Genomic DNA, 14,241 nt, shown 5'->3' with positions numbered 1-14,241 from the left:
GGTTATTTTATGCATTGCCTAATGTTACATTTATGTGCTTAAGAATGCCTTCAAGACAGAGGAGACTGAAGCATATCTTCGGCTGTAGGCGTCTGAACCCGGCATACAAACTGTATTCGTTTCTTGATTGGAGCACCCAACAGATGTTTGTAAGTTGTCACCGGTGTCTCGCTGATTAAACTCATATCAAGACGTCTCTTGGCCATTTTCTCTCGACTTGAAAAATATTTAAGAGTGACGCCAGGTTTTTCTAAATACATTTATGACTGTTAACAAATAATTAAAGCCATCAATATATTCGGACAGCGACTGCATATCGCAGAGATCTGCTTGAAATTGTTGCAGCGGTCTGAGTACGAAAACTCTGTTTTCTTACCAAAATCCACCCGTGTCGACTTGTACAAATGTATATGCGTTATCCTCTGATAAATATTCTCTGACTTTCTATATATATATTTAAGTATATTACCTACCTCCCTCTGTTTACAACATGTTTGTCTCCATAGGGGGTTTATGGCTTCTCCATAGGGGGTTTGGGGTTTTCCCCCCTCCCTTATCCTTTAGCAAAAAGGCTGACTTTTTAAAATATCTGTTTTTTATATGCTTTACTTTGATTTGGAGCACCCAACGGATGGCTGTAAGTTGTCACCGGTGTCTCGCTGATTAAATTCATATCAAGACGTCTCTTGGCCATTTTCTCTCGACTTGAAAAATATTTAAGAGTGACCAAAGACGCTGGCTTTTTCTTTAGACAGAGGGAGAGGGTGAGGGGCGGGGAAAGTGTGTGTGTGTGTGTGTGTGTGTATGTATGTGTGTGTGTGTGTGTGTGTGTGTGTGTTCCCCCTCCTTCACCATATGTTTTCTCCCCTCATGTCCTGTCATGTCCTGTTTGCAAAAACAGAGAGGTTTAAATATATGTTTTTTTTAGATGCTTTTACTTTTGATTAATTTCATGTTATTTGCAAGTATTTGTAAGTTACATTCGATACTGTATACAGGATTAACCACACAGGAAGTGGTTAGGAGGCGGGACATATATCCTAGACATATTAATTGATTGAAAACAACGGCATTTTATTTTTCTCATTTTTTTAATTTTAATTTATTTTTAATTTTATTTTGTAAACCGGAAGCGGGGGCGGGACATCCGCCGGAAGCGGGGGCGGGACATCCGGTCGAACGAGGCGGGACTTCCGGTTTTCAAAATAAAAATAAAAAGGCGGGACTTCCGGTCAAATAAGGCGGGACTTCCGGTCGAAAAGGGGCGGGGCGACCTGTCACTTTTTCTGCATACTAATGAGATTGATATGGCATTTGTATCACTACTAGTTTGTGATCAGATGTAAAAAACCCAAGAGACGATGTTTAAAAAGTCCTTATATGTTGAAACCTGGTTGAAACCAGACAAAGCAAACAGCACTTTTTGATTTGTGCTGACATCAAACATAGTGTCATGCAAACAAAGTTTATACCTAAAATGTCCTGTTCAATCAATCTGTTACACTCCCCAACGGAAAGAAGTTCCGACATAATAACAAAACAGTAACTCTTCCACCGAACCCCAGCGACACATTGAAAACATGTAGTACACCCAGCCCTGGATAGATAAGACATTAAGGCCTGATGGGAACTGCTCGCTCACATCCTCCTCCCTCCTTTAGTAATTCGGAGTTGAAGTGACTATAAGACCATAAACAAAAACATCACAAGTCTGTGTTGGAAACACAAATGCTCCTTTGATAGTTCTTATCAGCAACGTAATTCGGAGTCTGCATGCGTTGCTGATAAGAACTATCAAAGGAGCATTTGTGTTTCCAACACAGACGTTTTTGTTTTTGGTCTTATAGTCACTTCAAGAAAGTAAAATGCACTTTTTGGGGGGTTTACCATAAGTCATTGAATGCAGCTTCAACATCGTCTGAAGAGAAATGGACTTGAATCTTTTTACTTGTTTAATCACTTACTTTAAATCCGGTGTCCCCTGGACGGTAGAAATAAATGATCAGGCTTGAAATGTTAAAAGTTGACGAACCATGTTAAGAGCTGGGAAGAGACCAAGGGGTAGACCTAGGACCAGGAGGAGGGATTATATCTCTTCGCTGGCCTGGGAGCGCCTTGGGATCCCCCAGTCGGAGCTGGTTGATGTCGCCAGGGAAAAGGAAGTTTGGGGCTCTCTGCTGGAACTGCTACCCCCGCGACCCGACTACGGATAAGCGGAAGAAGATGGATGGATGGATGGATGGAACCATGTTAACATCCAGCTCACACCGATCATGAGCCTGTAAAACATTACTACACTCACACACTCATGCAGTACACACACAATGGCTGACTTTCTGTTAGATCAGGGGTGTCAAACTCAAGGCCCGGGGGCCAAATCCGGCCCGTGACTTCATTTAAGTAAGTTGCTTTGGATAAAAGCGTCAGCTAAATGCAATGTAATGTAATGTAATTTAATGTGGCCCACAAGAGCTTGCAAAGAATATAGTATGTTTATTATACGGTTACATACAGATTTACAGAAGCACGTCATCCATAAACTACATGTCCCACAATGCATCTCAAATGTGACCTTTTTCTCAGAATTTGACTTGTTTCTCAAAATTTGACTTTCAGACGTAGTTAATTAATTATGAAGTTATTACCCTATCTGATATGAATCCAATGCAGAGGCAATCATGTAATATAATACATTATTTTATATATATTAAATATTTACATATGTATTTTTATATAGTCTTAAAGTTACAACCGGCCCTTTGAGTGCAACCATAATGCTAATGTGGCCCGAGATGAAAATGAGTTTGACACCCCTGTGTTAGATGATCACATCCAGGACAGATTATTGTCAGAAGTCAATTGAGAAGATGAAATGTTAGTGATGTAAAAAACAAGGGTATTTCCTGGAATCCTTCCTCCTGACCTTTCAATTGAAGCATGAAAATAACCGTCAGCCTCTCAGGAAATGATTTGATCATTAATACATTGAAAATCTTGCACACATTTTCAAAATAATTATTTCTACAACATTTTAAATAATAAGTACTTTAACTCTATTTTTGATGATAATCTGCAAAAGTCAAATTCATAAATAGAACATAGAAAAAAATGTACGTATTTTTTTCAAAAGCACATCACATAAGCTTCACGTTTACCCTTTAAAGGAGACACAGTGTTTCTTCCCAACTTGCTCTCTCTCTGTTTCCAAACATGAGGAGTTGCAACAAGTAGTATGAGCTCAGACGTTGGGAGGAGGAGAAGGAGGAGGAGGAGTTTTGTTTGTGTTGTCTGGAATAAATGAGGTTTACAATCTTCAGAGAGATCCTGCAGAGAGAAGCTAACAACTGCCGAAACAGGAGTATAAGACGCCTTTTTGTAATCACATAGTCCAAATATATTTACTTACTGTACTATTTATAGTTGGGAGATGCAGTCATTGTACTTGTAGTAACAGAGGATATTATATTTATGTTTTAATGATGCCCATTTATCTGTCATTTTGGCACATATTGTAAAAGCAGTACTTTGGCAGTCGTAGCTATATATTAGTATATATATATATATATATATAAGTAGTTTTAAAACTATTGTATGTTCTTTGTGCATTTACAGTCAGCGTGAATGTCAGTTACTCAAGTAGTTACAGAGTCAAACACTTATACTACTTAAACAGAGTATAAGTAAGGAAAATGCAGGACTACGAGGAGTCAGTGTCGTTCCTGGGGACTTGGGGCCCGTTCCAGAAAAGAGTCTTCCTCCTGCTCTGTCTCACCTCAATCCCAGGGGGATACAACCTCCTGTCCGTCATCTTCCTGTTGGCCAAGCCATCACACCACTGCCACATCCCTGCCCAAAGCAACCTGAGCCAGGACTGGATCCAAGCCAGCATCCCACTGCAGGTCAGAAACAAGCCTGATCAAAATGATTCCGAAGATTTTTAATTAAGTAAAAAGAATGATGGATTCATGTGATTTTCACTATTTAAATGTTACCATCTTTATTTAATCAATGGATTTATTATCTTTTAATGCAATTAAAGCATTTTTTTTTACCCAAAAGGCTTAAACTGATTAAACAAATTCCATTTAATACAAAGCTAGCAAATTTGTCTTTACTTAGAATGTTAGCATGCCGCTGCTTTGTTTTCAGGTTAAAGTTAAGTATTTTGAGTTGGTTGAATGTGTTTGATGAATAAACTTGTTAACAAATTAAGTTGTATCTATTTTATCAGTTCCACATGTACCCTCTGCAGGACGATAATACATCATTTGTAGCTAAACTAATGAAATGTTTTATCTAGTTGAATGCTGAGACACAACATTGCAGATTTCTGTGTACAAGCTAAGGACTTTCTAATATTTGGAAATGCAGTCAGCTAATTATTTACTATACAGCTTTGGGGCTGTGCTCCCTGTGCAGGTCAGAACCAGTCTGGTTAAAACTGATCTGAATGAGTCCAGCATACCTCCTGTTGTTGCAACAAGTTGGACATAATGATTTCCTGGTCAGCAGGTGGCAGGAGGACGGCTCGAGAGGAGTAGTTGCAGCCGGTATGAGCTGGACCTGGTGCAGAACCTGTCTGCGGTTGGAGGCAAACCTGCCCTGAACTGGATCCTTAACCAGTCCAGTGTAGAAGTCCTCGTGTCCAGCCTGAAGAGGGAGGGCTGTAAAGACGGATGGACCTACAGTACAGAGCACTACGAGTCTACTGTAGTCAGCGAGGTACTGAGCTACTGATGCTGTGGAATTTACACCAACACCACTTTCCTCCGTCTGTTTGTTAATGCTTAGACTTAGACTTCGAAATTGTTATATGTGTATCAGTCAATTCTGTCTGTAAAACAGTAATAGGTGACCTGTCTCAGTGGCCTCGGATCATTGATTTGCCTCAGATGTCGAATTTCATGTTCATCAACACCTAAGAAAAGCAATTTTTTCAAAGTCAGGTCCTTTGAAAAGCTTTCAGAGTTAACGGAATATACATTTTAGGAACATCTAGCAAATGTTCGCAAGTGTGTAGAAGTATGCAGTTTGTTATTACTTTTGAATTGGTCTTTAAGAGAGCTGGGACTGCCTGAGTTAGAACAGAACATTTAAAAAACAGAAATTAAAGGCAAGCAGGACATCAACAGCCATATGTGAGGCATAGAGATATCATTGGTGGGCAACTAATCATTTGCACAGGGAAGTAAAAGCTCAGCATGATGACCGAGAGGAGAAAAACCCAAATATTGACAAGCCGATGAAACCAAAACCAAGTACATTTGAGGCTGTTCAAACCAGCAGCGTGCTAAGGAGGAAACTTGAAAGCCTTCTGAAGAACCGAACACTGGAGGACCATCTCTCAGATTAGTGTTACCAAAGAGACACCTAAAGTAGATGGGTGCTGATGGGCTGTGCTCAGAGATGCAAGACTTTTGAGGAAAACTGCCAGCATCTGAAAAGATGTATGTTAAAAGAAGATGGACACTAGGAAACCTCCCTCTTAAGAGACTCACATTGATAGAGCAGTTCTGAGAGGATAAGAAATAGGGATTGTCTCTAAGAGTATCCTTCCTGAAGGATCAGAATCTGTGAAGCTCAACACTGGAAGACCTTGCACCTTGCACCTTGGATGAAAGAGGAGAGGACTCAGAGGAAGAACTAGTTGAGAGTAAAGAGGGGTAAAAGCCTTAAGCCCCTGTCACACTGTCCCGAAATTGACACCCGATGGACACACGATAAAGGAAATGTTCAAATTCGGCTGTGATCGTAGCAACATCGGGCCATTCGTGAGGGCATCTAAGCCATCGTATGACCGCCGGTGGAGTTTCTCAGGCTCCGGCAGCAACTTCGTGAGCGGCAACTTCGTAAGGCACTCGTGAGGGCATCTTGTCAAATCGTGTCATCTTCGTGTTATCATCAGTGCATTCACACTCACTCTGATCTGGGCGAATGCCCGATGGCACAGAGGATAACAAGATGCCCTCACGATGGCCTTACGAAGGGCAAAATTGACACACGAATTCAACACGAAAATGAACCTTCGCAAGGTCCTTCGGCAATTTTTTGGCATGCCAAAGATTTTCCCTCCGCTCACGAAGTTGCTGCCGGAGCCTAAGATGCCCTCACGAATGGCCCGATGTTGCTACGATCACAGCCGAATTTGAACATTTCCTTTATCGTGTGTCCATCGGGTTGTTTTATTGCACAACAAAATCATGTAAATATATTATGTAAATAACCCAATTTGTGTTCTGTGAAACTAAAAAGGATATAATATATTATTTTGAAGGACAGTTGACAGGAAATTGTTGTTGTTATGGAAACAACATTACGGAGAAAACGTAATATTTTCTACATATAAAGACGGAGAAAGTAAAGAACAAAGTCTGAAGATATCAGTACAGTATCATAGTACTGTAACATAATTGTTTTTGGTACTTTCATTGCAGTTGTATGTCTTAAGTGTAATGTAAATGTTGCCTTCGTGTGTCGTTCGGGGCCATCTTCGTGCGAAATTCACAATTCCATATTCGTGTGTCCATCGGGTGTCAATTTCGGGACAGTGTGACAGGGCCTTAAGAGAGTCAGGACATACAGAAGATAATCAGAATAACCAGTACAGGAACAGAACAATTGAGCACAGATACAGTAGATGAGGTAATTGTAACCAGCGGATCTCTTTAGATTTTTGTAGTATTTAGTAGTTTAAAGAAAAAAGTTTGTTGTATTATTCTGTGTTCTCCAAGTATTTCGGTGTTGATTCCAGCAGTTTTACTCCAGTTTATATTTACATTTCTGCTGCATATTTTCCACATGTCGCTTTGTCTTTCAGTTCAACCTGGTGTGCAGTGACCAATGGAAACAGCCTCTGACCTCGCTTTTCTACTTCCTAGGAGGACTCTTTGGATGCTTAATCTCTGGACAGATCTCTGACCGGTACTTTGCACTTTCAGTTCAAACAGTTACTCTGGCACAACAATTTCCTTCTGGATGAATAAAGTCTAATCTTATCTTATCTTATCTTACTGTGTTTGCCACTCTCCTCTGCTGATGCAGAGTTAGCAGATGTAGAACGTTTTGCCTAAGTTTAGCTATGTTTTGCTGTTCGCTATGCTACCACTTTGAGCTATGCTATCTCTATCCACCCCATGAATAAGGAAGCAATGGCAAAACAAATTGAAGAAGTTGAATAAGTTGAGTTAGCTGACCGTCCTGAAATCTAGATACATATCCATGCAAATTCAAAAACATGAAGCTTTCATAATTTGCCTTGAACTAAGAGGACCATCGTGCTAGCAACCACCAATATGTTTGTACTTTTGTCTCTGTTCTTTGTAATTTAGGTTTGGCAGGAAGCCTGTTCTGTTTGGTGCCATCTTCATGCTGAGCCTCTTCAGCAGCGCTGCGGCCTTCGCGCCATCCTGGCCCGTCTTCGTCGCGCTCTTCTTCATGCTGGGCATGGGTCAAATCACCAGCTTCATTGCTGCGTTTGTACTGGGTATGGTTTTTCATTATTGCTACTCTGTGACTGCTGTCTGAAAAACTACAAAAGAAAAGTCCATTGTAGTAATGTCATTGCCTGACTCATTTGAAACATTTCGTTCACAGGTTCAGAGCTCTTCATGGGTTCGACGAGAGTTCTCTTCTCCAGCCTCTGCTTGCCTTGCGTCTACATGAGTGCGATGCTGCTGCTGCCTGTCAATGCCTACCTGGTGAGAAGCTGGAGACCCCTGTCCCTGACCATGGCTGTGCCCGGCCTGGCATGTCTCCCCTTATGGTGGTAAGACCTCAGTTAACTATCAAGATATATTTACAGCTTGTGAACCATTTGATAAATCAGTTTTCAGGTAAACCATTTTTTAATATAAGATAAGTATGACATTCGTCTGGGTCAAGTTGATGAAAGGGAAACTTAAAACCCAGTTCAAGCGTGGTTGTGCCCATACTAAGAAAATAAACTTAAAGCCAGGCCCAAGGCACAAGGTTAATGTCCTGTGTTTAGGAGCGAGCTTGATAAAGTCTGTAAAACACACAGATAGATTACCCAGAGTGAACATGGGTCCTTCTCGTATTTCTAACAAAACATTTTCATACATCTGTCCACCAGGCTGATTCCAGAGTCCCCTCGCTGGTTAGTATCTCGTGGTCGTTTCCAGGAAGCAGAACTCCTGCTGAGGTCAGCGGCTCTACATAACCGTGTTGAAGCTCCATATGTCATCTTTATCCCAGCCAACGTAAGAACCTCAAACCTCAGCTCTATTCTACTCAAAATGATCTATGATGGACATTGTACTGCAGGTTCTGTCTCTCCTCAGGTTGAAAAAGAAACAAGTGAGAAGGTAGAGTCTACGAGCATCCTGGACCTGCTGAAGACAGCAAACATTCGAAATGTTACACTAATGCTGTGGATCATCTGGTAAGTAAAAGCCCTTTTACATTTCAAGAGCCTGAAATTCCAGACCTTACTTACTGTGCTGCTAGCGATAGAAATAGCAAAGTGGACTTGTTCGCCCATCCAGAAACTAGATGCAGTTTACACATAATTTACTGTGTTATTATCGCTTGACAAACCAAGACAATTCTTACATTACATTTTAGCTCCACCATACCTACAGCTTTAACAGTGTGCTGTTTGCTCTGTCCACACATGTCATAGTGTTGCTGTAATCTTATTGCTGGGACCAAGACTTCAGCCTCTAGGGGATGTGAACACTGAAGTCTTGTTTTCTTGTTGTTTGCAGGTTTTCTTTAAATGTTAGCTTTTTCGGATTGTCCTTCAATATGTCTGCTCTCTCTGGCAACCCCTTCCTGAACTATATCCTGCTAACGGCTGTAGAGCTCCCAGCATACACTGCCAGCTGGCTGGTGGCACGCAGTTTTCCTCACCGTCTGTCCTGTATCAGCTTCTCCCTGCTCGGGGCGCTAGCTCTGCTTCTCATTCAGATCACTCTGGACAGTGAGTAGGACCAGCACAAGCTCCTACACTTCTGATGCAAAAAATATGTTTACATTCAGTGTTTACATTCAGTGTTACTCACCAAAACGCTTTTTCCTTTAGGTCTGACACATGTGTTAAAGGTCCCATGTCATGCTTTTCCGGTTATTACCCATCTCCTTGTGTGCTATGTAGCTTTTTCTGCATGTAAACGGTCTGCAGAGTCACAAACCCTCAAAGTACACCCTGTAGCGAGCAAAACTCTAACACAGAAAATACCTGTCTATGCTGCCCCAGAACGCCTCGTTGGAGATTTCTCTCTTTCCATTTTTTTCTTGCTGGTCATAGTGACGTAACGGCTCTGCACGCACACGCACACGCACACGCACACGCACACGCACACGCACACACACACACACACACACACACACACACACACACACACACACACACACACACACACACACACTCACGCACTCACGCACGCACGCACTCACGCACTCACGCACTCACTCACTCACTCACTCACTCACTCACACACACACACACACACACACACACACACACACACACACACACACACACACACACACACACACACACACACACACACACACACACACACACACACACACACACACACACTCATCCTTATATTTTCTCAGCCGCGGTGCTGTGCGGATCTTTACATACACACACACACACACACACACACACACACACACACACACACACACACACACACACACACACACACACACACACACACACACACACACACACACACACACACACACACACACACACACACACACTCACTCACTCACTCACACACACACACACACACACACACACACACACACACACACACACACACACACACACACACACACACACACACACACACACACACTCATCCTTATATTTTCTCAGCCGCGGTGCTGTGCGGATCTTTACATACACACACACACACACACACACACACACACACACACACACACACACACACACACACACACACACACACACACACACACACACACACACACAACACACACACACACCACACACACACACACACACTCACTCACTCACTCACTCACACACACACACACACACACACACACACACACACACACACACACACACACACACACACACACACACACACACACACACACACACACACACACACACACACACACACACACACACACACACACACACACACACACACACACACACACACACACACACACACACTCATCCTTATATTTTCTCAGCCGCAGCTCCGGGGAGCTGTGAGTGTGTTTGTGTGCTCAGGCTGAGTTCCGCGGTGTCTCGCTGTCTCACAGACCCCACGCAGCAACCAGGAAACGACACCAGTAATCCAGCTCACACTGTCCGCTCCTCGAGCCTCAAAGGGTGGAGCAGCGAGTCCCGCCAACATGGCACCCAGACCCCACGCAGCATTTATCTGTTTGTCATTACTGGTGTCATTTTCTGGTTGCTAACAAACGCCATTGTAACACATAAACACTGATGTTCCGCTGTAACGGTGGTTGACTAATCAGAACAGAGTGGGCGAGCTGACCACTCAGAGCAGTGGGCTCATAGGGAGGGGGGGGCAGGAGCTCCAACAAGGCGTGTAGGACAGAGAGTGAATACACATACTATACAGAGATGCTGTATGAGAAAACCAATGTGATTTTGGAACATTGAACAATATAAACCTCAACAATGGAATTATGATCAGTAGAAATGGCCATGTCATGGGACCTTTAAATGTATTTCATTCCTCATAAAAAATGTGCAACGCCAATTCTTTAAGGTCTCTTAAATCAGAGTTGTTTACAAACCTGTTCACCAATCCTAGCATGTAAGCAGGGTTTATTGTATTGCTTGCATTTTTGCTGGGTGGAATTTAAAAGGCTTTAAACAACACTGTACAAAACATCCCTTTTATTTCAGCCCCATGCACACCATACATTTCAAGACAAACAACTCTTGATGGCCTGCAATGCCTAGTTATGGTATTATTGAGAAATAACTTTGGGGAGGAGTTTAATTAACAGTCAATTGGTTCATATATACAATAACTTATTTTACCCTCATCAATAATGTACCGCCCTTTTCCTTGCAGGTAATCCAGCTATCACCCTGACCCTGGTGCTGCTGGGTAAATTTGGGATTCTGGCCGGCATCGCTGTGTTGCACATATTCACTAGTGAGCTGTTTCCTACAGTCATCAGAAACACAGCCATGTCTTCTTGTGCCATGTTCTCCAGAGTGGGCTCCTCTGTTTCCCCATACCTGCTGTATCTGGGTGAGACCTTCAACTACATACATCACACTGTGGAGGTTATAGAGTATATTAGGGGTGTCCATGAATTTTCAACGAATACACAAATGAATCTAAGGAGCCTGATCCTGCTTCCATTTTAAAACCTAAGCAGCGGTGTTAATATGTGGTTATGAAATAAAGGATCATTCGATTTGGGCTACACAGGTGCTGAATTTGTGATTTTACATAGACTCCATCTGTTAATAAATCAACATGTAGCGTAGTTACACTATCCACATTTGCCCTTGTGATACTTTCTGTCCTGCCTCTTTTAAAGGGTTAGTTCTTCGTTTTTTCAGGTAACCTCAGTTAAATATGAATAAATCTCAATTCTTTGGTTTTATCTGGTTGATTGTTTGTGATTTGAATAAAGTGACCCTTTAACGCCCACTTAGGTCTGTATGGGACAATGTATGAGCTCACTGATATGGTCTGGTTTTGTCTCCAGCTGTGTTCAATCAGTTCCTGCCGTGGATCATCATGGGTTGTCTGTCGCTGCTCAGTGTTCTAGTCTGCTTCTTCCTGCCCGAGATTTTCAGGGAGCCTCTGATCGACACCATTGAGCAGATGCCGCTCGTACAGCGGTCAGTCTGCACAGTCATTTGAGTCTTCATGTGTTTAACATTGGAAGAATGTAGTCTACAAATAGGCTTATTGGTCTTTGAAATAAAGTGAAAGAAAATACACATCTACAAAGCAATATCAGAAGACTCCGAATCAGAAAAGGTTTAATTGCCAAGTAGGTTTGTTGGTTAGTTTTATTTAATACTTTTTGGGAAAATAAGCAGATAAAAACTGCTACTGCTACCCCCGCGACCCGACCACGGATAAGCGGGAGAAGATGGATGGAAGCAGATAACCAACACTGAGAAAAAAAACAATGCCAGCAGGGCGTTAATCTTTACAGCTTAGCTCCCACAACACATGATTAGAACATTAAAAGACTGGCTGTTTAAATGTATATATTTCAAAAATATATCCCAAAAATATAGGATGCAGGACCTACATGTATACTGTATATATTATATTAAAACATTAGCAGGATGAAAATCATTGTGTATATTCAGCCTGAATAATGCAGCTCTCCTCATGACTTCCAGGTTCCGATGGCCATGGGCCTCCACGCCTCCTGATGATGGGAAATTAGCTAAAGACCAGACTACTGCACCTGAGATCTGCACATCTCGCCTATAAGACTCAAAACACACCAATGGATAAGATAACACACTAGCAATTGAATTGCATACAGGGAGAGATTGCGGCAAAAATTAACTGAAACTGTTGAAAAGCTTTGTTGAAAATGTAGACTTGCAGAATGCTGGGTCGTTTTTTTCATTCAAATTAGCCTTAACTTTAAATGGACATGTAGATCTAGTTTACTGTGCACTTGACATGTATGTGGCAACTAGTCTAAGTTGAAAGATATACATTATAAACATGACTTTAAGGTGAAAGTTAATTTGATTGTACATTCTGTACAGACTCCAGAAGACAAGATGAATGCTGCTCCTGTGGCAGCAGCAGCAGCAGCAGCAGTAGCAAAGCCACTTTAAGAGATCCAGAATTCATTATAAAACTTACATTTTTTAATGGTTTTGTTTCTATCAGTACGATGATGTTTGTGTAAATATTTTATGCAATGAATAAGTTAATAAACAAAGTAAATTAAATCAACATCTCTATTTTTTTATGTTTTTAGGGGACTCATATTTAAAGTTAATTGTTTTATTAGAAAATAAATCTGATCCTGAAAGTTTGGTTCTGCAGTTTCTGATTGCACCTGAACGCCTCAGCGGTCTGAACTGGACAGGGCGGGGCCTGTCTCGCGCTGGCTCCGCCCCGGATGTACCACTCCAGCTTCGTGAGCGTTCGTGAAGCCAGCAATGTTTACCGGAAATGAGGCAACTCGGCCTTCAAAATAAAAAATACACATTTTTAACCAAAAAAAGAGAAAATGGAGCGAACGCTTTTGACAAAATAACATGGGCTCCTTAAGTTAATTTATACATAAAAATGAACTGTAAATGTTGTGAAATGTGCAATGCTACGTATGTTATTATTATTAAGGTAGGTTATTTAGATCATTTAGGGGAGGAGCTTGGGACTTATTTTATGGGACTTCCATTGCCCTTTCTACACTGTAGCTACTGTGCATATCACATTAAATTCTTTGAATTTTTTTTTAAACATTTACCACACATAAACATAAGAGGCCTACAAAGCCATGAAATAATGGATACTCATAGGTGGGGTAGGTAATTTTGGAGAAACCAGCTCGAGTGCGCTAGAATTTGAAAATACACAGCCGGAGAAAATCTGCCACTTCCTTACAGAGCCCCTCCTCCAACACACATGAACGTGCACATGACCAATGAGGGCACGAGATAAGTTTGTGCACAGATAGAAGGCTGACAGGCAGGTAGGCCATCCAGTTATTTTAGCCGAGCTGGCTAAAATGATTGGTCGTGCTTTTTACAATACTACGGCTTCCACAGATGGATTTTTTTTAATGGATTTTTTGTCAAAGCACTTAAGATATTCATTGCTATCGGGATGTTAAGAGCATTCCATGGAATATAACAAAAAGTGTATCTCGAGCCGGTTTCTCAAACTTACCTACCCCATCTTTATGTGAAATATTGACAAAATAAGATACTATTGTGCTGTATTAGTCACTTATGGAAAGAGACTGAAATAGTCATAATATTAAAACATACAAATAATAATTTTAAGATTTTACACTTTGCTGCTGAAAAAAATTATTTCCCAATTTGGGATCAATAAAGTATCTATCTGTCTATCTATTTACCTATCTATAAACATTACAAATCATGGTAAGTATAAGTGGGAACAAAATTATAGCCAATGTAAATGCAATTTAGCTTTGATATATTTCTATAAATAACCTTTACTGAAACAGAAACAACTTATTCCTGTCAGAAAAGCAAAAGTTAAGAAACCTTCAAGCTTTTATTTT

The 14,241-nt window shown here is 41.3% G+C and overlaps 1 protein-coding gene across 1 annotated transcript; it reads left to right on the top strand.

Moving 5' to 3' along the window:
• Positions 1-3,689: 3,689 nt before the first annotated feature.
• Positions 3,690-12,934, top strand: LOC117466970 (solute carrier family 22 member 4-like). The gene is made up of 11 exons (XM_034110507.1): positions 3,690-3,899; positions 4,513-4,722; positions 6,818-6,921; positions 7,329-7,483; positions 7,594-7,765; positions 8,093-8,219; positions 8,301-8,401; positions 8,727-8,941; positions 11,064-11,246; positions 11,713-11,848; positions 12,365-12,934. The coding sequence occupies exons 1-11, from the start codon at positions 3,690-3,692 to the stop codon at positions 12,456-12,458; spliced, it is 1,707 nt and encodes a 568-aa protein (XP_033966398.1). The 3' UTR covers positions 12,459-12,934.
• Positions 12,935-14,241: the final 1,307 nt, after the last annotated feature.

This window comes from Pseudochaenichthys georgianus, chromosome 21 (assembly GCF_902827115.2).
Source record: "Pseudochaenichthys georgianus chromosome 21, fPseGeo1.2, whole genome shotgun sequence".
Classification (NCBI taxonomy): domain Eukaryota; kingdom Metazoa; phylum Chordata; class Actinopteri; order Perciformes; family Channichthyidae; genus Pseudochaenichthys; species Pseudochaenichthys georgianus.
Note: the sequence above shows the minus strand (reverse complement) of the source record. Positions and strands in the feature narration are given on the sequence as shown.